Source organism: Lissotriton vulgaris, chromosome 2_1, assembly GCF_964263255.1.
Source record: "Lissotriton vulgaris chromosome 2_1, aLisVul1.2, whole genome shotgun sequence".
Lineage (NCBI taxonomy): Eukaryota > Metazoa > Chordata > Amphibia > Caudata > Salamandridae > Lissotriton > Lissotriton vulgaris.
The window spans coordinates 430,949,163-430,974,370 of NC_141687.1; the positions used below are offsets into that span (position 1 = coordinate 430,949,163).

At 45.6% G+C, this 25,208-nt stretch overlaps 2 protein-coding genes across 2 annotated transcripts in view; both read left to right on the plus strand.

Moving 5' to 3' along the window:
- The first annotated feature begins 20,387 nt into the window (after positions 1-20,387).
- LOC147730522 (general transcription factor II-I repeat domain-containing protein 2-like) lies at positions 20,388-22,241 on the plus strand. Its single transcript, XM_086954079.1, has 2 exons — positions 20,388-21,597; positions 21,727-22,241. Exons 1-2 carry the CDS (start codon positions 20,388-20,390, stop codon positions 22,239-22,241), a joined length of 1,725 nt encoding a protein of 574 aa, XP_086810205.1.
- A 1,609-nt stretch (positions 22,242-23,850) lies between these two features.
- The window catches only part of LOC147730523 (gamma-crystallin D-like), a 92,917-nt gene continuing 91,559 nt past the window's right edge, over positions 23,851-25,208 (plus strand). The window contains exon 1 of the mRNA XM_086954080.1: positions 23,851-23,973. Coding sequence (XP_086810206.1) covers positions 23,851-23,973 — 123 coding nt within the window. The remainder of the gene's footprint in view (positions 23,974-25,208) is intronic.

Consider the following 25,208-nt stretch of genomic DNA (forward strand, 5'->3'; position numbering starts at 1 on the left):
ATGTTAGCAAGCTGCCTATTACTTTGAGATGAGTTGATTTTACCACCATGGCAACAATGTCATTTTGCCCGTGACCTCCTTTCCCTGCCTTTTTTGTATCACTGTTGAAATAATTTCTGGACAATTATGTCCATACATCAAGATGATTCAAAACCAATGCTCTGTTTTTTAGTGCGTGGCCTCCTTTACCCTGAGCGGTTGCCAGGTGAGGTGAGGAGTTTCCTCCCTACAATTTGGGTGAGTTGAATATCATGTGAACTAACATTTCATGAACACACATGATAATCTTGAAGGATACCTTAACTTTGACTGTTGTTGTTGTTTTTGTTTCCTCATCGTTTTTTATTGTTTATACAGGAGAAGATACACCAATTTTCCCATTGAGATATTGGATTTGTTCTGTAGATTTTCTTTCACAGCACGTGAAGTAAGTGTTGCAGTAGTGCATCATAGGTCCTGACGAAAGCCTATAAAGGCTGAAACATGTTGACCAGTTTACACTCATGGTGAATAGCAATTCCTTGCATGCTATTATCACTCTGTTTTTAACCATACCATCCTGATGGACAGACCCAAATAAAGTTTTTCTTATGACATCAAGATAGGTATTTTTAGTACACTTGGATTACAATTCTTTACCTCTTTTTTCCTTTCTCACGAATTTTGAGCACTGCAACTTTACCCCTACAGCCTGTACTCGGTCATCTTCTATGGTTGAGGGTCAACCATGTGGTCCAAGATTTGCTAGCCCCGGGTCTGACCCGAGGAAAGGCATACTGGATACCACTATCACACAACCCAGATGACGAAGTTCCACTATTGAGTGGGCTGATGGGTATATTTTCTAGTCTGTTACTATGTATCTTGTTCTCCTGTTTATCTCTACATTAACACTTTTGTAATGTTCTTCTTGTACATTAACCTCTAGGTTTTGTTTTCCAAAGGGGACACTTTATAGGTTCCATTTGAGTATACCTACGAATTCAGACTTCTGGTACTTCTCGTGTGTTTTATTGTCTAGTTGGGGGACAAAGCACCAGTAGGTCTATAAAAACAATTTCCCGTGAGGCCCTCCACTACCCTTTGTTTTACTTGTCTGTTTGTGCAGCTAAGTCTGCGGGCCCTATTGTCAATAATCAGTGCACATCCTGAACGGTGCATTCATCTATTCTTCTTGTTTTCACAGTGATACAATGGCAGACTTCGGCGGTCTGGGTTTTGATGACGACACTCTATCAACCATCTTAACTGATAATCCCAGCATTTTAGATCAAATTTCCACCACGACTCCAACTACAGTAGGGGACTGGGACACAGTATTGAATCTGAAAAAGAGCCATTCTCGAACCACAATACACGGTCAAATAATGGCCGAATATTTACATGGGAAATGTGCACCCACTGGCCTTATAGTCACCAATGCGCCCAGACTTTTTCTAACGGACAAAACCTTCATAAAAGACTGGTCCTTAATAGCCTGGCGCTGCACCAGGGACTGGCTGATTCTTATTATCACGACCACGAAAAGAATTGCGGATGCTATTCTAATTGAAATACAAGTCCTAGAAGGGCAAATTAAGACAACTTTGACAACCAAGAAATTTGAAAAACAGCATGAAGATTCGAACAAGGCTAATAAAGAGTACAAAGACCCTATCTTCTTTGCCAAAATAGAAAAATTTAAAAAAGATTTGGCCAAGTTCTCACATGAAAAAGTGTACCCTTACACAAGCGATAACTACACCCCCACTGACCTCAACAAACAGAAGTACACACATGGCTCTTCTTACGCTACATCTTCAGATCCAGAATCTTCTGACTCTGATAATGAGGGCACAAGCCAGTGGAGAGGTAAAGGTCGCAACAATCGACCCAATCGTAGATATAACGGACGTGGCAATATGTACCAACCGGGACCATGGTGGCCACTGGCCCCCTGGGGGTACCCTCAATTTCCTATGCCAATGTCCAACTATCCAATGCAGCCTCAATATCCTTACAATCAGGCTTTTTTAGGACAGGGCCGGGGAGGGAACCGAGGAAGACGGAGAGGCCAAGGTCAAGGTCAGGTACAATGGGCAGACAACCAAGACCTCCCAGTGACCCCCAACAAACGAGGTCAATAGACACTGCACCGGACTCCGACGATGACCTTGTGGTCAATCTCAGCACTCGAGTTCTAGCCCCTATTGAACAGGCAGTATTGAATAAAGGATTGGGTTTTGTTCCCACCAACAGTGGAGAACCGTTTCAAGTACGAGGAGAGATTGAACGTTTTTTTAGGACAGTAAGGTTACACTACTTTTCCAAAGACAAGGAGCAAGAGAGAACGACTGTGGATACAAATACGGGACTGAGGGTTAAATCCACTTTCATGCCCCTGCTCCAACAAGTACCATCAAAAGTAGGTGCGTTTGAAGCTGCAGTGTTACACGAGCTTAAATCCTTTGATTTTTCTAAACATGGCGATTACCAAAATCTCTCAAGAAAGGAAAGGACTGCACTTGATACCCTGTCCAGAGACTCTAACATCGTTATAAAACCAGCGGACAAGGGTGGGGCCATAGTCATCCAAGACACCACAGCCTGTCGCACAGAATGCCTGAGACAACTAGGGCATACTCAGTTCTACACTCCCTTGAATGAAAATCCTACTGCTAGACTCACAAATGAGATCAAACATCTAGTTGAAGAAGCAAGTACGGAAGGATGGATCACGCCACAAGAAGCCGTATTCTTAGTTGCAAGATTTCCAACCACCCCTTACTTCTATACATTACCCAAGATTCACAAACCCACCAGACGGCCTATTATCTCGGGTATAGGGTCTCTTTTAGAACCCCTATCATCATTTGTTGATGTTTTTCTAAATCCTCTTGTCAGAAAAATGCCATCTTACCTTCAGGACACTAAAGATGTCCTACGTCTTTTGCCTGAGGTGCAGTTTGATACAGATTCTGACATACTGGCAAGCTTTGATGTAGAATAATTGTACACCTGCATACCTCAAAGAGAGACTCTGCAAACAATACAAGAACTCCTAGAAAATTCTTCCCTTGAAAGTATAACACCTGTCCATTTTATAATGGACCTCGCAAGAATTGCAATGACAGAAAACTTCTTTGCCTCTGAGGATGCCCTGTATCTTCAGACGTCTGGGACCTCAATGGGCAGTAAATTCGCGCCAAGCTTGGCAAATCTCTATGTCCACCAGTTTGAAACTCAACATGTCCTCAATATCATCAATCCACATCATCATCAATTGATGATGTGGAAGAGGTATATTGATGATATTTTGGTGGTATGGCGGGGAGACGAACAATCTCTAAAGTCCTTTCAGAACTGGTTGAATAGCCAAAATCCTTACCTAAGGTTCACCTTAGAGCACAGTAAAACCAGACTTCCATTCTTGGACCTATTGGTCTTCACACAAGATGGGCATCTAGCCAGCTCTTTATACCGGAAACCGATGGCGCCCAATTCTCTGCTGAGATTTGATAGCTACCATCCTCGCTCCTTGCGAGAAAACCTCCCTTTTGGACAGTTCCTAAGGGTGAGGAGGAATTGCTCAGATATTACATATTTCCATTCAAAGGCAAAAGACCTATTTACCAAACTGAAGATGCGCCAGTATCCCGGCCGTCTAGTCAGCAAATCTTTGAAACGTGCCTCAAACAATCATCGCGAGTCACTTTTGGAACCTCCAGTGGAGAAACCACCTCTTAACAAATTGGTCTGTGTTACAACCTTCAACACATCCTCTTCCAGACTTCAGAATATCATTAGACAGAAGTGGAAGATTTTGAATAGCTCTGGCGAGAACATTCCTCTGCCATTGTTTTCATTTAAGAGAGGTACTAACCTGAGGGACGAATTGGTCCAGACCAGACCCCGACAAAGTTTGGAAGACCCCACATCCACCTTGTGGAATCTCCCTACAGTACAAGGACACCATCCATGCGGTAATTGTTCGGTGTGCCCGCAAACGAAAAAGACCCTATCAGTCGACATAGGCACCACTCGACCATGGTTGCTTAAACGCCACACGAACTGTAACAGTGAAAAAGTCGTGTATTTGATCATCTGCCCATGTGGTTTGAGATACATAGGGATGACAACAAGAAAAATCAAATTGCGCATACAAGAACAAAAGAGTACAATTAGGCGCAGCCAGCAAGCTACCCGTCTCACTTCCCATTTTCTTGCTGAGAAACACCAGGCAGAAGATTTAGAATGGTTAGTACTGGAACAACCATATATACCCGAACATATTACAGACATCTCTCAGTTCCTACTAAGAAAAGAACAAAGATGGGTGTTCAAACTGAGAAGCGATACGGAAGGACTCAATGATGACATCCCGTGGATGCAGTTATAAACTGGTCTTTCATTTTGTATCTCAGTACGAGACCAGGATAACATACGACAGCCCCTCAATATTACCTCCACTAGAGGTTGCGACACTCACCTTCTCACATTTATTCTCATAGCTTCATGAGAAGATGTTTGCTATCAACCATATGTATTTTTACATGAGGAGACATTCCATCTATAAGCAGTAGAACACATTTTTCTATTAGTGAGGGCGCCTAGCCTCTTTGCTGAGGCCCTTCTATTAACAAACCAATAAGGGCTTCAACACAACAGCGCACATGTTCAAGAAAACAACTAAAAACTATTTGCTCAATTGCTTATATAAATACTAAACAAAACCGTATTAGGCATTCTTGAGATACTAACAGAGATTGCAAATATTAATGAAACTCAGTCTCTGAGAGCTGGCCATGTGAAAGCTGTTTTTGTTGCTATTATTCATTTATCATGTTCAAACGGATGTATCCCGTGTTGATAAACATATGCTTATATACTGCCTGGTTGTTTGAACGTGACTTAGCGTACAAGCCATTGAGACATAAGGTACATGCTTTGGAAACCGGTCGGCAGACACACATTAATCATTGACTTCTAGAATGGCACATGAAGGTTCCACTTGTTTATTCCAACTATGTTGTGTCCAATTCTTTGTCGGGCAAAATCCCCCTGGATAAAAATACACGCCATTCATTGCGTTCTAACTTTGCACGCATTTAGTTTCTTTCTAAACTGCTGGTTTCTTTCCGTTTCCGGTCCATACATCCAATGGAATTCTTTCAGTCGGACACGCGGGCTTCCCACAGCGGTCCGCCAGCCCGTCCTGAGAATAAATGCCGTTCCACCACAAGTGATCCGCAGTTTGTGGGTGCCTTTTTCCGATGTAATTCGATATGGGTTACACATCATTTAAATCACGAGATCTCTATTCGAACATATTGTGTCCGAGCGTTCTCGGGCTCTTAAACGCTGTTGATTTTTCAGTTGTTTACTTCCTGCAAGGAAACCAATCAGATGACCTGACATTTGCAGAGCAGGCATCTTGCCCCGTCTGCAGTGGAGATACATGTTAAGATTGGTTAACGACCTCCGATCACTGAGCCAATCAGAAAATCACTACAGACGTCTCTCTCTCAGGTCCGCAGAAGCGGCATAAATTCTCTGCACCGCGCACAACGCCTCTACCTCCCCCTCGGCTCAGTTCAAGGACCGAGGCAACGACGGAGAGGTAAGAGCGCTTTAGGTGCTAGGCTATGCGTAGATAATCTGCTGTATGACTCCTTGAGAGAGAGGATTGCTAAATGTAAAAAGATTTTTATTGCTAAAAATTTTTATTGCTAAAACAGACAACCTCTCCAGTTTTTGATGAGAAAATCTGACTATAAAATAAGCATTTCTCCCATAGGGTAAATACATTACTGCTCAGTCAGTTTTAGTCGGCGGCTTCTATGTTAGCAAGCTGCCTATTACTTTGAGATGAGTTGATTTTACCACCATGGCAACAATGTCATTTTGCCCGTGACCTCCTTTCCCTGCCTTTTTTGTATCACTGTTGAAATAATTTCTGGACAATTATGTCCATACATCAAGATGATTCAAAACCAATGCTCTGTTTTTTAGTGCGTGGCCTCCTTTACCCTGAGCGGTTGCCAGGTGAGGTGAGGAGTTTCCTCCCTACAATTTGGGTGAGTTGAATATCATGTGAACTAACATTTCATGAACACACATGATAATCTTGAAGGATACCTTAACTTTGACTGTTGTTGTTGTTTTTGTTTCCTCATCGTTTTTTATTGTTTATACAGGAGAAGATACACCAATTTTCCCATTGAGATATTGGATTTGTTCTGTAGATTTTCTTTCACAGCACGTGAAGTAAGTGTTGCAGTAGTGCATCATAGGTCCTGACGAAAGCCTATAAAGGCTGAAACATGTTGACCAGTTTACACTCATGGTGAATAGCAATTCCTTGCATGCTATTATCACTCTGCTTTTAACCATACCATCCTGATGGACAGACCCAAATAAAGTTTTTCTTATGACATCAAGATAGGTATTTTTAGTACACTTGGATTACAATTCTTTACCTCTTTTTTCCTTTCTCACGAATTTTGAGCACTGCAACTTTACCCCTACAGCCTGTACTCGGTCATCTTCTATGGTTGAGGGTCAACCATGTGGTCCAAGATTTGCTAGCCCCGGGTCTGACCCGAGGAAAGGCATACTGGATACCACTATCACACAACCCAGATGACGAAGTTCCACTATTGAGTGGGCTGATGGGTATATTTTCTAGTCTGTTACTATGTATCTTGTTCTCCTGTTTATCTCTACATTAACACTTTTGTAATGTTCTTCTTGTACATTAACCTCTAGGTTTTGTTTTCCAAAGGGGACACTTTATAGGTTCCATTTGAGTATACCTACGAATTCAGACTTCTGGTACTTCTCGTGTGTTTTATTGTCTAGTTGGGGGACAAAGCACCAGTAGGTCTATAAAAACAATTTCCCGTGAGGCCCTCCACTACCCTTTGTTTTACTTGTCTGTTTGTGCAGCTAAGTCTGCGGGCCCTATTGTCAATAATCAGTGCACATCCTGAACGGTGCATTCATCTATTCTTCTTGTTTTCACAGTGATACAATGGCAGACTTCGGCGGTCTGGGTTTTGATGACGACACTCTATCAACCATCTTAACTGATAATCCCAGCATTTTAGATCAAATTTCCACCACGACTCCAACTACAGTAGGGGACTGGGACACAGTATTGAATCTGAAAAAGAGCCATTCTCGAACCACAATACACGGTCAAATAATGGCCGAATATTTACATGGGAAATGTGCACCCACTGGCCTTATAGTCACCAATGCGCCCAGACTTTTTCTAACGGACAAAACCTTCATAAAAGACTGGTCCTTAATAGCCTGGCGCTGCACCAGGGACTGGCTGATTCTTATTATCACGACCACGAAAAGAATTGCGGATGCTATTCTAATTGAAATACAAGTCCTAGAAGGGCAAATTAAGACAACTTTGACAACCAAGAAATTTGAAAAACAGCATGAAGATTCGAACAAGGCTAATAAAGAGTACAAAGACCCTATCTTCTTTGCCAAAATAGAAAAATTTAAAAAAGATTTGGCCAAGTTCTCACATGAAAAAGTGTACCCTTACACAAGCGATAACTACACCCCCACTGACCTCAACAAACAGAAGTACACACATGGCTCTTCTTACGCTACATCTTCAGATCCAGAATCTTCTGACTCTGATAATGAGGGCACAAGCCAGTGGAGAGGTAAAGGTCGCAACAATCGACCCAATCGTAGATATAACGGACGTGGCAATATGTACCAACCGGGACCATGGTGGCCACTGGCCCCCTGGGGGTACCCTCAATTTCCTATGCCAATGTCCAACTATCCAATGCAGCCTCAATATCCTTACAATCAGGCTTTTTTAGGACAGGGCCGGGGAGGGAACCGAGGAAGACGGAGAGGCCAAGGTCAAGGTCAGGTACAATGGGCAGACAACCAAGACCTCCCAGTGACCCCCAACAAACGAGGTCAATAGACACTGCACCGGACTCCGACGATGACCTTGTGGTCAATCTCAGCACTCGAGTTCTAGCCCCTATTGAACAGGCAGTATTGAATAAAGGATTGGGTTTTGTTCCCACCAACAGTGGAGAACCGTTTCAAGTACGAGGAGAGATTGAACGTTTTTTTAGGACAGTAAGGTTACACTACTTTTCCAAAGACAAGGAGCAAGAGAGAACGACTGTGGATACAAATACGGGACTGAGGGTTAAATCCACTTTCATGCCCCTGCTCCAACAAGTACCATCAAAAGTAGGTGCGTTTGAAGCTGCAGTGTTACACGAGCTTAAATCCTTTGATTTTTCTAAACATGGCGATTACCAAAATCTCTCAAGAAAGGAAAGGACTGCACTTGATACCCTGTCCAGAGACTCTAACATCGTTATAAAACCAGCGGACAAGGGTGGGGCCATAGTCATCCAAGACACCACAGCCTGTCGCACAGAATGCCTGAGACAACTAGGGCATACTCAGTTCTACACTCCCTTGAATGAAAATCCTACTGCTAGACTCACAAATGAGATCAAACATCTAGTTGAAGAAGCAAGTACGGAAGGATGGATCACGCCACAAGAAGCCGTATTCTTAGTTGCAAGATTTCCAACCACCCCTTACTTCTATACATTACCCAAGATTCACAAACCCACCAGACGGCCTATTATCTCGGGTATAGGGTCTCTTTTAGAACCCCTATCATCATTTGTTGATGTTTTTCTAAATCCTCTTGTCAGAAAAATGCCATCTTACCTTCAGGACACTAAAGATGTCCTACGTCTTTTGCCTGAGGTGCAGTTTGATACAGATTCTGACATACTGGCAAGCTTTGATGTAGAATAATTGTACACCTGCATACCTCAAAGAGAGACTCTGCAAACAATACAAGAACTCCTAGAAAATTCTTCCCTTGAAAGTATGACACCTGTCCATTTTATAATGGACCTCGCAAGAATTGCAATGACAGAAAACTTCTTTGCCTCTGAGGATGCCCTGTATCTTCAGACGTCTGGGACCTCAATGGGCAGTAAATTCGCGCCAAGCTTGGCAAATCTCTATGTCCACCAGTTTGAAACTCAACATGTCCTCAATATCATCAATCCACATCATCATCAATTGATGATGTGGAAGAGGTATATTGATGATATTTTGGTGGTATGGCGGGGAGACGAACAATCTCTAAAGTCCTTTCAGAACTGGTTGAATAGCCAAAATCCTTACCTAAGGTTCACCTTAGAGCACAGTAAAACCAGACTTCCATTCTTGGACCTATTGGTCTTCACACAAGATGGGCATCTAGCCAGCTCTTTATACCGGAAACCGATGGCGCCCAATTCTCTGCTGAGATTTGATAGCTACCATCCTCGCTCCTTGCGAGAAAACCTCCCTTTTGGACAGTTCCTAAGGGTGAGGAGGAATTGCTCAGATATTACAGATTTCCATTCAAAGGCAAAAGACCTATTTACCAAACTGAAGATGCGCCAGTATCCCGGCCGTCTAGTCAGCAAATCTTTGAAACGTGCCTCAAACAATCATCGCGAGTCACTTTTGGAACCTCCAGTGGAGAAACCACCTCTTAACAAATTGGTCTGTGTTACAACCTTCAACACATCCTCTTCCAGACTTCAGAATATCATTAGACAGAAGTGGAAGATTTTGAATAGCTCTGGCGAGAACATTCCTCTGCCATTGTTTTCATTTAAGAGAGGTACTAACCTGAGGGACGAATTGGTCCAGACCAGACCCCGACAAAGTTTGGAAGACCCCACATCCACCTTGTGGAATCTCCCTACAGTACAAGGACACCATCCATGCGGTAATTGTTCGGTGTGCCCGCAAACGAAAAAGACCCTATCAGTCGACATAGGCACCACTCGACCATGGTTGCTTAAACGCCACACGAACTGTAACAGTGAAAAAGTCGTGTATTTGATCATCTGCCCATGTGGTTTGAGATACATAGGGATGACAACAAGAAAAATCAAATTGCGCATACAAGAACAAAAGAGTACAATTAGGCGCAGCCAGCAAGCTACCCGTCTCACTTCCCATTTTCTTGCTGAGAAACACCAGGCAGAAGATTTAGAATGGTTAGTACTGGAACAACCATATATACCCGAACACATTACAGACATCTCTCAGTTCCTACTAAGAAAAGAACAAAGATGGGTGTTCAAAGTGAGAAGCGATACGGAAGGACTCAATGATGACATCCAGTGGATGCAGTTATAAACTGGTCTTTCATCTTGTATCTCAGTATGAGACCAGGATAACATACGACAGCCCCTCAATATTACCTCCACTAGAGGTTGCGACACTCACCTTCTCACATTTATTCTCATATCTTCATGAGAAGATGTTTGCTATCAACCATATGTATTTTTACATGAGGAGACCTTCCATCTATAAGCAGTAGCAAACACAACAGGTGATGGACCGAATGTGGATCAATGTCACACACTCACCTCAGTCCAAAGATCTGGGCCCAAATCCATCGTTTTTTTGCACTCCACACCACCCTGGGTTAGACAATGGCGATATGCAAATCAGATCTGACCCTGTGCCCCATGGGAACAGTCCAGTCCGAACTACAAAAGCCATGCCCTTCCCAGAACGGAATCAAGCATCCGAGGACCGGACCGGTTTCGAGGTAACACCTCTCATCAGCCCGGCTAGCTTGACTCCAGTGGTGTGGAGTGCCTGGAACCCACGTCTGGGCATCCCCAGCGCACTTAGGGCGGAATATGCAAACACAACAGGTGATGGACCGAATGTGGATCAATGTCACACACTCACCCCAGTCCAAAGATCTGGGCCCAAATCCATCGTTTTTTTGCACTCCACACCACCCTGGGTTAGACAATGGCGATATGCAAATCAGCTCTGACCCTGTGCCCCATGGGAACAGTCCAGTCCGAACTACAAAAGCCATGTCCTTCCCAGAACGGAATCAAGCATCCGAGGACCGGACCGGTTTCGAGGTAACACCTCTCATCAGCCCGGCTAGCTTGACTCCAGTGGTGTGGAGTGCCTGGGACCCACGTCTGGGCATCCCCATTGCACTTAGGGCGGAATATGCAAACACAACAGGTGATGGACCGAATGTGGATCAATGTCACACACTCACCCCAGTCCAAAGATCTGGGCCCAAATCCATCGTTTTTTTGCACTCCACACCACCCTGGGTTAGACGATGGCGATATGCAAATCAGCTCTGACCCTGTGCCCCATGGGAACAGTCCAGTCCGAACTACAAAAGCCATGTCCTTCCCAGAACGGAATCAAGCATCCGAGGACCGGACCGGTTTCGAGGTAACACCTCTCATCAGCCCGGCTAGCTTGACTCCAGTGGTGTGGAGTGTCTGGGACCCACGTCTGGGCATCCCCAGCGCACTTAGGGCGGAATATGCAAACACAACAGGTGATGGACCGAATGTGGATCAATGTCACACACTCACCCCAGTCCAAAGGTCTGGGCCCAAATCCATCGGTTTTTTGCACTCCACACCACCCCGGTTAGACAATGGCGATATGCAAATCAGCTCTGACCCTGTGCCCCATGGGAACAGTCCAGTCCGAACTACAAAATCCATGTCCTTCCCAGAACGGAATCAAGCATCCGAGGACCGGACCGGTTTCGAGGAAAACACCTCTCATCAGCCCGGCTAGCTTGACTCCAGTGGTGTGGAGTGCCTGGGACCCACGTCTGGGCATCCCCAGCGCACTTAGGGCGGAATATGCAAACACAACAGGTGATGGACCGAATGTAGATCAATGTCACACACTCACCCCAGTCCAAAGATCTGGGCCCAAATCCATCGTTTTTTTGCACTCCACACCACCCTGGGTTAGACAATGGCGATATGCAAATCAGCTCTGACCCTGTGCCCCATGGGAACAGTCCAGTCCGAACTACAAAAGCCATGTCCTTCCCAGAACGGAAACAAGCATCCGAGGACCGGACCGGTTTCGAGGTAACACCTATAAGCAGTAGAACGCATTTTTCTATTAGTGAGGGCGCCTAGCCTCTTTGCTGAGGCCCTTCTATTAACATACCAATAAGGGCTTCAACACAACAGCGCACATGTTCAAGAAAACAACTAAAAACTATTTGCTCAATTGCTTATATAAATACTAAACAAAAACGTATTAGGCATTCTTGAGATACTAACAGAGATTGCAAATAATAATGAAACTCAGTCTCTGAGAGCGGGCCATGTGAAATCTGTTTTCGTTGCTATTATTCATTTATCATGTTCAAACGGATATATCCCGTGTTGATAAACATATGCTTATATACCGCCTGGCTGTTTGAACGTGACTTAGCGTACAAGCCATTGAGACATAAGGTACATGCTTTGGAAACCGGTCGGCAAACACACATTAATCATTGACTTCTAGAATGGCACATGAAGGTTTCACTTGTTTATTCCAACTATGTTGTGTCCAATTCTTTGTCGGGCAAAATCCCCCTGGATAAAAATACACGCCATTCATTGCGTTCTAACTTTGCACGCATTTAGTTTCTTTCTAAACTGCTGGTTTCTTTCCGTTTCGGGTCCATACATCCAATGAAATTCTTTCAGTCGGACACGCGGGCTTCCCACAGCGGTCCGCCAGCCCGTCCTGAGAATAAATGCCGTTCCACCACAAGTGATACGCAGTTTGTGGGTGCCTTTTTCCGATGTAATTCGATATGGGTTACACATCATTTAAATCACGAGATCTCTATTCGAACATATTGTGTCCGAGCGTTCTCGGGCTCTTAAACGCTGTTGATTTTTCAGTTGTTTACTTCCTGCAAGGAAACCAATCAGATGACCTGACATTTGCAGAGCAGGCATCTTGCCCCGTCTGCAGTGGAGATACATGTTAAGATTGGTTAACGACCTCCGATCACTGAGCCAATCAGAAAATCACTACAGACGTCTCTCTCTCAGGTCCGCAGAAGCCGCATAAATTCTCTGCACCGCGCACAACGCCTCTACCTCCCCCTCGGCTCAGTTCAAGGACCGAGGCAACGACGGAGAGGTAAGAGCGCTTTAGGTGCTAGGCTATGCGTAGATAATCTGCTGAATGACTCCTTGAGAGAGAGGATTGCTAAATGTAAAAAGATTTTTATTGCTAAATTTTTTTATTGCTAAAACAGATAACCTCTCCAGTTTTTGATGGGAAAATCTGACTATAAAATAAGCATTTCTCCCATAGGGTAAATACATTACTGCTCAGTCAGTTTTAGTCGGCGGCTTCTATGTTAGCAAGCTGCCTATTACTTTGAGATGAGTTGATTTTACCACCATGGCAACAATGTCATTTTGCCCGTGACCTCCTTTCCCTGCCTTTTTTGTATCACTGTTGAAATAATTTCTGGACAATTATGTCCATACATCAAGATGTTTCAAAACCAATGCTCTGTTTTTTAGTGCGTGGCCTCCTTTACCCTGAGCGGTTGCCAGGTGAGGTGAGGAGTTTCCTCCCTACAATTTGGGTAAATTGAATATCAAGTGAACTAACATTTCATGAACACACATGATAATCTTGAAGGATACCTTAACTTTGACTGTTGTTGTTGTTTTTGTTTCCTCATCGTTTTTTATTGTTTATACAGGAGAAGATACACCAATTTTCCCATTGAGATATTGGATTTGTTCTGTAGATTTTCTTTCACAGCACGTGAAGTAAGTGTTGCAGTAGTGCATCATAGGTCCTGACGAAAGCCTATAAAGGCTGAAACATGTTGACCAGTTTACACTCATGGTGAATAGCAATTCCTTGCATGCTATTATCACTCTGCTTTTAACCATACCATCTTGATGGACAGACCCAAATAAAGTTTGTCTTATGACATCAAGATTGGTATTTTTAGTACACTTGGATTACAATTCTTTTCCTCTTTTTTCCTTTCTCACAAATTTTGAGCACTGCAACTTTACCCCTACAGCCTGTACTCGGTCATCTTCTATGGTTGAGGGTCAACCATGTGGTCCAAGATTTGCTAGCCCCGGGTCTGACCTGAGGAAAGGCATACTGGATACCACTATCACACAACCCAGATGACGAAGTTCCACTATTGAGTGGGCTGATGGGTATATTTTCTAGTCTGTTACTATGTATCTTGTTCTCCTGTTTATCTCTACATTAACACTTTTGTAATGTTCTTCTTGTACATTAACCTCTAGGTTTTGTTTTCCAAAGGGGACACTTTATAGGTTCCATTTGAGTATACCTACGAATTCAGACTTCTGGTACTTCTCGTGTGTTTTATTGTCTAGTTGGGGGACAAAGCACCAGTAGGTCTATAAAAACAATTTCCCCTGAGGCCCTCCACTACCCTTTGTTTTACTCGCCTTCAGTTTCTCCCTGCACACTGTATTGCAATGCGCATTATGGGCTTCACATTATACTGCTTATACTAGATGCTCCCTCCTGCTGCCTTTATTGTCCCTGTGCTGGTGAGCTGCTGACAGAGGGCTGTCCTACTTAAGGACCCTATCTGTAGGTCTCTGGCAGGGGTGTGCGGGGCCCTGTTCCTTGTGTTTCCTGGAATTGGTGCTGCTAATACCTGGTTGGACACATCTGCTCTGGGCAATTGAGAACGTTGGTTATATCCCTGCAATTACTGTCTGGCGGCACTTGTCTCTTCTGGTTAGGCTGGATTGGACTCTGGTTTGGTCATGGGGCGCAATGACAAACAACAAGGCAAACTTAATATTGAGGCTAAGAAAAACCCTAAGTCTCAGACTCCCAATGCCTCAGACACCGAACCTGATCTTGAACAGGGCTCAGGTGCTAACCTGGAGCGCTTGATGATGTCATTGCAGCAGAGCCTCCACACTATTGATTTGAAAATCGACAACCTGAATCTGCGCATGGACACGATGGCTTCTAAACTAGATAAACTTGGCGCACAGCTGGCTGAAGCTGAACAACGCATCTCCACTGCTGAGGATCGGGTCGAGGCAGTCTGCTCTTCGTGTGCGGGTATGGAGAAGCTTTTAGGGGTTATTAGAGCTAAGAATGAGGATCTCGAGGCCCGGTCTCGGAGGAATAACCTTCGTATTACGGGCATTTCGGAGACGACCAACACCGGGCCCATGGAGCTGTACGTTGAAATGCTTCTCACCTCTCTATTTGGGGCGGAGCATTTTTCGAAAGTCCTCATTGTTGAGCGAGCTCACCACTCCTTGGCTGCCCGCTCCGTCCCGGGCAAACCAGCCCGTCCTATTATAGCTCGACTGCTGAATTATCATGATTGGTACACTGCGCTACGGCTAGCAAGGGAGATGGGCAGTCTCAACTATCAGGGAATGAAGGTGGAGCTCTTTCCCGACTTTACAGTAGCGGTGCAGCAGGGGCGCAGGGAATTTCACGCTGTGAAGAAAAAACTGCAATCGCTTCATATCCAATATGCAATGCTTTACCCTGCCCGCCTGCGTATTCAGCACGAAGGGGAAGCACGCATATTTTCTACTCCCAAGGAGGCCCTGCAATATACTCGGCAGCTGGACCGGCGCTCGCTGAGACGTGAAAAAGTGGGCGTCTCTGACTCTGATGGCTGATATGAAGAGCTTGGTACTCTTTTGTAGTTGTTTTTTTTTTTGCCACAGCTGTTCTGGACATAAGCTGTCTCTACATATTAGCTTGGGACTCCTTCAGTGTTCTACTGTACAACTTACGTATGTATTACTGTGTCTTATTCTGAATACCATTTTTTCCTTTTGAGCATTGCATTTTCAGAGTGAAATGTACTGTCTGGCGGGCCTTTGTTGGTGGCTGGTGGTCCTTCTTGCTTGTTGTACTATACGGGGCCACATTGTTGCTCAAGAGATATGTTTTGATTATCCTATCATTTTGAACTGCATTCGCTTCATATCCAATATGCACTGCTTTACCCTGCCCGCCTGCTTATTCAGCACGATGGGAAAGCGCGCATATTTTCGACTCCCAAGGAGGCCCTGTAATACACTCGGCAGCTGGAATGACGCTTGCAGAGACGTGACAAAGTGGGAGACTCTGACTCAGATGGCTGGTATGACGAGCTTGGTACCCTTTTGTATTGTTTATTGTTTTCATTTTGCCACTGCTGTTTCTGATGTCAGCTGTCCCTACATATTGGATTGGGACTCCTTCACTGTTCTACTGTGCAATTTATGCATACATTGCTATGTCCTCTTTTGAACACCATGTTTTCCTTGTGAGCATTACATTTGCAGAATGAAATGTACTGATTGACGGGACTATGTTGGTGGTTGGGGGGCCTTCGTGCTTGTTCTAATCTACGGAGCCACAATGTTGCTCAAGAGTTATATTTTGATTATCCTAGCATTTCAAGTCTTGGCCCACCCTGTTTATTGCAGGGTGCCAGTGGCCACTAGCGTTTCTCTACATGGGAAATCCCCACAGGTTGTCTTTTCTGTTCTGGCACATTTCTGTGTCTTTGTTGCATTGTTTTTAGATTGGAGATCCTCCTTGAAGGCATTATTGACTATGCAACATGTTTTGGGGTTCTTTTGTCTATGTTTCTCATGGGATTATCACGGCAGGCTTATACTGCTGGAGTCGGTGGAATGGGTTGTTGGGGATCAATATGTTGTGGATTGTACATGGGCAATATGTGGAGGTTATGGTGTGGCAATTTTGGGAACACTTTCTAGACCCGGGGTCTCCAACCGGTCGATCGCGAGCTACCGGTAGCTCGCGGAGACCCCGGGAGTAGCTCGCCTGGCCCTTGCTCTGATTGGAGGAGATCTGTGGATGAGGCGGGCCGGGCGAAGAGGATGACCCGATGACGCTCCTCCGATGACGCTCCTCTCCGGGAGCTGCAGACTCCTCTCGTGAGAGTCTGACGTCATCGCCTATTGAAAACGCGCGCTGGCATCGCACTCTCTGCCACTGTGCGACGGGTGCCAGCGCGGAGCTGTAGAGTGACTTCCACCGCCAGAAGCCGCCACTGCTGCAGGTAAGCTCGTTCTTTTCATGCCTCTTTCCCCCCCCCCTCACATCTGGTGCCCCTCTGACCCCCGCCCGCTGAACACGCTCCGGCTGCTCTCCTGCCTCGCTCCCTCTCTTCCCAGCAGCCAGACCCCCTCCCGCTGACCCCCGCTCGGGCTGCTCTCCTGCCTCGCCAGACACCCTCCCACTGACCCCCGCTCGGGCTGCTCTCCTGCCTCGCCAGACTCCCTCCCTCTGACCCCCGCTCAGGTCTCCTGCCTCGCCGGACCCCCTCCCCATGACACCCGCTCGGGCTGCTCTCCTGCCTCGCCAGACCCCCTTCCCCTGACCCCCGCTTGAGCTGCTCTCCTGCCTCGCCAGACTCCCTCCCCCTGACCCCCGCTCAGGTCTCCTGCCTCGCCAGACCCCCTCCCGCTGACCCCCGCTCGGGCTGCTCTCCTGCCTCGCCAGACCCCCTCCCCTGACCCCTGCTCGGGCTGCTCCCATTTTAAAGACTCCTGCTGTAGGGATAATTGGGGACCCGGCTGGGATGCTTCTTACACCCCCTGCAGGAGTACAGACAGGCCTGCTAATTTAGGGCCCATTGTTATTGAGACCAAAGTGTGCAAATTCGTTTTGGGACAAGTGAGACTTGTAATTGTGTCATGCTTAATGTGCACTCTCTTCCCAGCAGCCATACCCCCTCCCGCTGACCCCCGCTCGGGCTGCTCTCCTGCCTTGCCAGACCCCCTCCCCTGACCCCCGCTCGGGCTGCTCCCATTTTAAAGACTCCTGCTGTAGATAATTGGGGACCCGGCTGGGATGCTTCTTACACCCCCTGCAGAAGTACAGACAGGCCTGGTTATTTAGGGCCCATTGTTATTGAGACCAAAGTGTGCAAATTCATGTTGGGACAAGTGAGACTACTTGTAATTGTGTCATGCTTAATGTGCACTCTCTTCCCAGCAGCCAGACCCCCTCCCTCTGACCCCCGCTCGGGCTGCTCTCCTGCCTCACCAGACCCCCTCCCCCTGACCCCCGCTCGGGCTGCTCCCATTTTAAAGACTCCTGCTGTTGATAATTGGGGACCCGGCTGGGATGCTTCTTACACCCCCTGCAAAAGTACAGACAGGCCTGGTTATTTAGGGCCCATTGTTATTGAGACCAAAGTGTGCAAATTCGTTTTGGGACACGTGAGACTTCTAATTGTGGGATGTGGTATTTAAGCCCGATGTATAGCTTCAGGTGAAATACCGCAACTCCTACCGAGGGCATAAAAAGTCATGCTTAATGTGCACTCTCTTCCCAGCAGCCAGACCCCCTCCTGCTGACCCCCGCACGGGCTGCTCTCCTGCCTCGCCAGACCCCCTCCCGCTGACCCCCGCTCGGGCTGCTCTCCTGCCTCGCTCCCTCTCTTCCCAGCAGCCAGACCCCCTCCCACTGACCCCCTCCCGGGCTGCTCTCCTAGGTTACAGGTGAGCGAAGAGGAAAGAGCTAAGTCTCCTTCACCAATGTAATCAATACCCACCCCACCCCAGAGAGCAGTATTTGTGATTGAAATGGGAAGTGATCTCTATGGGGCTGGAGCAGGGTGCCGTGGTTATAAATAATCAGCCTTGTTATACATGCTTTTAAACACCTTTAAAGCCTTAACATTCCTCCCGCTGACCCCTGCTCCGGCTGCTCTCCTGCCATGCCCCGCTCCCTCTCTTCCCAGTAGCCCATGCCCCCTCACTCTGCCCCAGCCCAGGCTGCTGTTTTGGCCTCCTCCTTGCCTCCGCTCCTCTTCCCTTCCCGGGCTGCTGTTCCCTCGCCTTATAGTCGCTTTGTACACAGAGCCGTCTGTAAAGTAAACTAGTGTGTTTTTGTATCATTAATTGGGCTTCATTTGCATGTTTTTCATATTACGTACCCCTAATGAGGAAGGCTTGAGTGAAATGTATTTTTGTTTGCGAGGCGTATTGTTACTTTATTGTACTGCGCATTTATTAAGTACTTTGCAAGTTGGTGCCATAAAGTTCTCCTTTGTAATGCATGCACTCGATTGCACAGTTTATATCGAAATAGTGAGTGGTATAACCTTGGTAAAGCTTCTGAGCATTGGGTAGTTTGTGGTTAGTTGTATGTTTGCCGTGTTCAAAGTAGCATGTGCATGTAGGTATGTTACTTACACACGCAAGCTATCAACCAAATGAATTACTTTCACTACAGCAGACACCGCACCTGGGGCAGGCAATCCATTATTGGATGGCCAGAAATGTGGGCTTGGGAGTCCCAGCATGAGCTGTCCTGCGGGCTATAAAGCGAAGATTTGATAAAGGTGTACTTTGACTAATCAGGGTTGACCGAGATGCAGCTGGGATAAGGACGAGCTAAAAAGAAGTGGGCTGAGAGATGAAAAGCAAGGAGATGTAGGAAAGGAATAGGGCAGCAGAGGCACAGAAGAAAAAATGTCAGTGAAAAAGTTGGCGACTGAGAAAAGTAGATGAAGAAACAAAATGGAAACATAATAGGGAGTGAGATGTTATATGCAAAGTGGGGAAATGGGGTAAGAGGAGAGAGAGAGAGAGGGAAAGGGAGAGTGGGAAGAAGTAAGAAATGGAAAGGGCGGGAGCAAAGGGGAGTGCAAAGAGTCACAATGAGAGGAGAGTGACAGGGATGGAGATGAGAGAGAAGTTCACAGAGGAGAAAGCGACAGAGGGGAGGGGAACGAGTGGCAATGAGAGGGTGTGACAGGGATGGAGATGAGAGAGGGTGGCGGAGATGGTGAAGGGTGTGAGACACAAAGACACTGAAACACAGAAATTAGTGGGATGCAGAGAAAGGAAGGTGGTCATTTTTTAACACAAGTAGACACCCGACTTGCTGGGACAAGCACTCAGTATTTCCTCATCCAGCCCAGTGAGTCTCATGGAAGCTCCCAGAAAGGGGAAGGTGTGACCAGGGGGGTGCTTGTGAGGTGGCACCGGGCGCAGTATGTCTGGCTTCGGGTTTTGTGTTTGTCATTATGTGAGCAAATCGAGTATTTCAACGTCTGCTTGCAGCTGCAGAAGCCTCTGTGTACTTTTTTGAGTACAGGTCTTTAAGCCTAAACAAATGTTCCTGAATCTTGCTTTATGTGTGTACTTGATAGTGTTTGAGTGTGTGTTTGTACTTGTGTTGGGGTGAAGTTGATGGATATAAAGATGTTGTTACAGATCCTGTCATAACACTTTCGCAAGTGCTTTATCAATCTTCCTGCTTCCTCAAATTTGCTTGAAACTCTTTTTTTCAAAATTTTCTCCCCCCCCCAACTCCTTGTTGGTTGTTAGGGGTCGCTCACTCGCCTCAGTGCAATACCACGATCACTTACGCCTCATCACTTTCAAATGTCACCAGCCGCCCCTGATTACAGCATTATTAAAACTGTCCATGTGGTATTCTTGCCTTTTGTGGATTGAATGTGGACTTCATCAACATTTTTACTCTTGCTACAGCATCAACAACCAATGATGGGTGAAGAGCCAGGTCCCTCCAAAAGGCCGAAGACTTACAACTTCCATCAAGAGTGGGAGAACGAATTTTTATTTACACAAATCAAAGACAACTGTGTGTGTTTAATCTGTGGAGCAAAAGTTGCAGTGGGGAAAAAGGGCAATGTTGAGAGGCATTTTACAACAAAGCACATGCATTTTGAGAGGAAGTTCCCTAAGGGAAGCAGCCTGAGGTCACAAAAAGTAAATGAACTGAAATCTGCATTGCAGACACAGCAATCTTTTTTCACAAAGCCAACGAAGAAAGCCACTGCAGCAACTGAAGCATCCTTCGTAGTTACTCATCACTTGATCAAGCACAAAGCAACATTTTCAGATGGAGCAATTATGAAGGAAGCAATGCTTCTAATGGCCCACTCCTTATTCAAAGACTTTAAATTTAGCCCTGAAGTTATGTCTGGCATTTCAGATGTGCAGTTGGGGGCAAACACTATGGTACGAAGGGTATCTGCATTATCGGGCAACATGACAGAGCAGTTGGAGCGGGATTTAAAGACAGAATATTTTTCTCTGCAATGTGATGAATCTGTTGATGCAAGCGATATTGCACAGTTGGCTATCTTTGTTAGAATGGTTTTTGAAGATTTCACGTATGAAGAAGAATTTTTAACTCTGTTGCCTCTGAAAACCACAACCAGAGGATCTGACATCCACAATGAGGTGAAAAATTATTTTGCGAAACAAAATGTACCATTGAAAAAGTTAGTGGCGATAACAACTGATGGTGCGCCCGCAATGATAGGGCGTCATTCTGGCTTCATTGCCAATTGTAAAGCAGATCCAGATTTCCCTCCGTTATTAAACTACCATTGCATTATACATCAACAGGCAATATGTGCAAAGGTAATGGGGTTTGATCATGTGATGACTCCTGTTGTTAAAATTATTAATTCAATTCGTGCAAAGGCCAAGCAGCACCGAACCTTCAAATTGTTCCTTGAAGAACTTTCAGCTGAGTATGGTGACCTTTTACTGCACACTCAGATCCGATGGCTTAGCAGAGGAAAAATACTGCGAAGATTCCTTTCCCTATTGCCAGAAGTCAAAGCTTTCATGGAGTCTAGAAATGAAGATACCACACAGCTGTCAAACACTGAATGGTTGCTCGATTTAGCTTTTTTGACAGATGTCACAGAGAAATTAAATTTATTGAACTACGAGTTGCAAGGCAAAAACAAGACAATAGCCAACATGATTAGTTCTGTGAAAACATTCAAAACAAAACTTAATCTTTTCATACAGCATGTACAGAAAAGAAAGTTTCAGCACTTTCCCTCTGTGCTCCAAATCCTGTCAGAAAACAACATTGAGGCTGGGATCCTTGACATACAAAAATACAGTAACCTCCTCGTGAGGCTTAATCAAGAGTTCAGTGACCGGTTTAGTGATTTTGAGCAACTGGAGCCCTGTGTGATGTTCACTTCAAACCCCTTCATGGAAGTGGATCTTAGTGACATTTCAGAGAAAATTAGTGTTCTTCTGAACCTTGACTCTGACACCATGGAAATGGAGATGGTCTCACTTCAAAATGACATTGAATTGAAATCAAGGCAATCTGACATTAATTTCTGGAGTCTTGGGGATGCAGAAAAGTTTAAGAACATCCACACAGCTGCATTGAAACTTTTTTCCCTGTTTGGCTCTACCTATCTTTGTGAATCTGCATTTTCCGATATGAACTTCCTAAAATCTAAGTTTCGCACACGTCTGACTGATGAACATTTAAATGACTCCATAAGAGTTGCCCTCTCAAGCTACACCCCAGATTACAAGGCATTACTGGACACCATGCAGTGTCAAGTCTCTCACTGAAATTATTTGTATGTAGTCGTAATCAATACTTGTTCAGTCGCACTTCCTGGGGGAAAAAACAAATCTGTTTAATTATTAAAACCAAGATTAAAGTCGCTGCAGAGAAGAATCTTCAGCCTCCTGCAAAGCTTTTTTAGTATTTGAACAAGAACAATGCAATGTGTACTGCAGGCCTGTATTACAAACACAATAAAACTTAGCTGGAGAGAAGAATCTTGAGCACGTTTCCAAATGATTATTTACAGCATAAAAACGAATCAGTTCCACATTGAAGTTAAGATCGCTTTCCATGTATGTTTGTTAATTGAGCCGCATTACAATGATTATTTCAATGACCACTATTACTGGAAGGTCTTAATTTTGGACCGTAATTTTGGACCTATTAATTGGAATGACTTGAAGCGTCACAAATCCTTTTGGTGTTCTAGGCCTGTCTTGGGTATTTTGTTCAAACCACAGTATGGGCTCTGATGAAATTAGGCTTAAAGGCAATGAAACGAGGCGTGGGGGGTCTCGCGGAAAAATGCACAAGTTGATTCGGGTTCGGTAGCTCACGAATATGTTCACTGGTCAGAAGTAGCTCTCACTACACAAAAGGTTGGAGACCCCTGTTCTAGACACTATGGTAGATATGTGTATTTCATGGATGGGACATGACTGATCCCGAGAACAAGATGTTATCCTGGCTTAGCTGGAATGTAAGAGGGCTCAACAATCCGAGGAAAGTGCGCCAGGTGCTTTCCTATCTAGATCAACACCATATTCAAATTGCTTTCCTACAGGAGACACATCTTACTAAACAGGCTGTGACTACAATAGCTACTAGATGGGCTGTGGTGAAACTAGCTGCATCATATTCTTCTTACACGCGGGGTGATGATCCTGATTAAAAAGGGTACCCCCTTTATGCCGCCCTCCGTAGAAGAGGATGATGGTGGGAGATATATAATAGTCCAGGGAACGCTGTATGGGAGGTCTATGGTGCTAATTAATGTGTATGGTCGTAACATCGATGACCCCGTCTTTTACGACACTCTGTGGGGGAAACTTTATAAGCTGCCCCCTTCCACTCTTATTTGTGGGGGTGATTTTAACGTGGCGTTGGATCCTCATTTGGACAGAGTGTCTATGACGGACTTACCTCCCAAGAGGGCAGCCATTGCACTGCAGGATGGTATGTTGACATTAGAGCTTGTTGATGCCTGGCGGCTGCGCCATCCAAGTAAAAAAGAAGCTACCTGCCACTCCTATGCACGGCATGCCCGGCATGCCTGGTCCCACATAGATTTCTGGTTGATGACTCATGATGCACATGATTGGACAGTGCGGATCAAGCACCTGCCCAGAACCCTTTCGGATCACTCCCCCATGCATTTTTGCATGGCACTGCCGGACTATACCCCACCACCCCTTTCCAGTGGATGCTCCAGCCCTCCTCCTTGTTGGACCTGGTGTTTTGTGAGGGTGTTCTGGAGGCCATTGCTGACTATTTCACACATTATACTGGCTCGGTTGACACTGTGGGGACACTATGGGAGGCCTTCAAGGTGACTATTCATGGTTATGTATTGGTCTCCAAGCGGGGGTTCTTCGGTCGCTCAGAGGTACCATGTCTGCGTTGGAGCGTGACCTAGGGGGGTTGGAGCAGCAGTACGAGGACTACCCAGACCCAGCTGTGCTTGCACTTATTAAAGAAAAAGTGGCGGAATATAATGGACTCGCTGACAAAGAGGTACGTCATATGTCCCGGAGGGGTAGGGCCCGGTACTATCGGGAGGGTGGCAGACCTGGAAGGGCACTAGCTGCTCGTATCATGGAACCTAGGGGGGGATATTACACTGTTAGCTCGATCACAGTTGATGAAGTCACTCATTATGACACCTCTAATATTTTACGAGCGTTCGCTAATTACTATGAAGACATGTATGCTTATCGCCGGGCTGCTGATGAATCTGAATTGCTAAAATACTTGGATGATACAGCACTAGTGTGGCTTTCTCGGGGGCAACAGGATTTTTAATGCATCCCATCACCCTAGGTGAAATTCAAGATGCTATTAAATCCCTCCCCAATGGTAAATCGGCTGGCTCTGACGGGTTACCGGCAGAATTTTATAAAACGTATATCAAAATTCTTGCCCCCTGTTTACATCAGGTCTTTGAGGAGGCTTATGAGTCTCAATGCCTACCTCCAACGCTACGTGAAGCGTTGGTGGTCATGCTTCTCAAGCCTGGCAAACCATTGGACGGGTGTGAGTCCTACCGGCCATTATCCTTAATCAATACAGATGTTAAAATCTTGGCTAAGGTTTTGGCTACTAGATTGCAGATGCTTCTTCCGGTTATAGTTTTGCCGGATCAGTCTGGTTTTGTGCTGACACGCTACACCTCCCATAATTTAAGGATGCTTTTCGCGGTTATGCGCGTCCTGGAGCCCACGTTGCCGGCGATGGCGGTAGTCCTAGACGCCGCCTAGGCGTTTGATTCGATCTCCTGGTCCTACATGCTCGCCATTTTACATTGTATGGGTGTGCCTTTCTCCTTTATCAATTGGATCAAACTGCTCTATAACTCCCCTACAGCGCGAGTGAGGGTTAATGGTGCCTTATCTCACTTGTTCCATATTCATCGTGGTATGCGACAGGGCTGCCTGCTCCCCCCTTATTATTTATGCTTATTCTCGAGCCTTTGGCTTGTATCTTGCGATAGCGTTACTCCCAGGCGGCCTTGCGGTTCTTCCAACGCCCTTTGCCTGACTCCATTTACGCTGATGACATGGTGCTGTATGTGTGTGAGCCTGCCCTTCATCTTGCTTCCCTCCTCCGAGAATATGTTCGGTTTGAATGGTTGTCTGGGCTAGGAATAAATTGGTCCAAATCCATAATATTGCCTCTTACGGATTGCAACTCTCCCATTGACCTAGATTTTCCCTTGGTTTGGTGTACTGATACCGTAAAATATTTGGGCA

Bases quoted from the DNA above. Each gene is read 5' to 3' on its own strand.
- LOC147730522 (XM_086954079.1), top strand. From the start codon at position 20,388: ATGGGTGAAGAGCCAGGTCCCTCCAAAAGGCCGAAGACTTACAACTTC. The intron at 21,598-21,726 runs GCAAAAACAAGA...AAATCCTGTCAG, and splicing joins ATTGAACTACGAGTTGCAAG to AAAACAACATTGAGGCTGGG.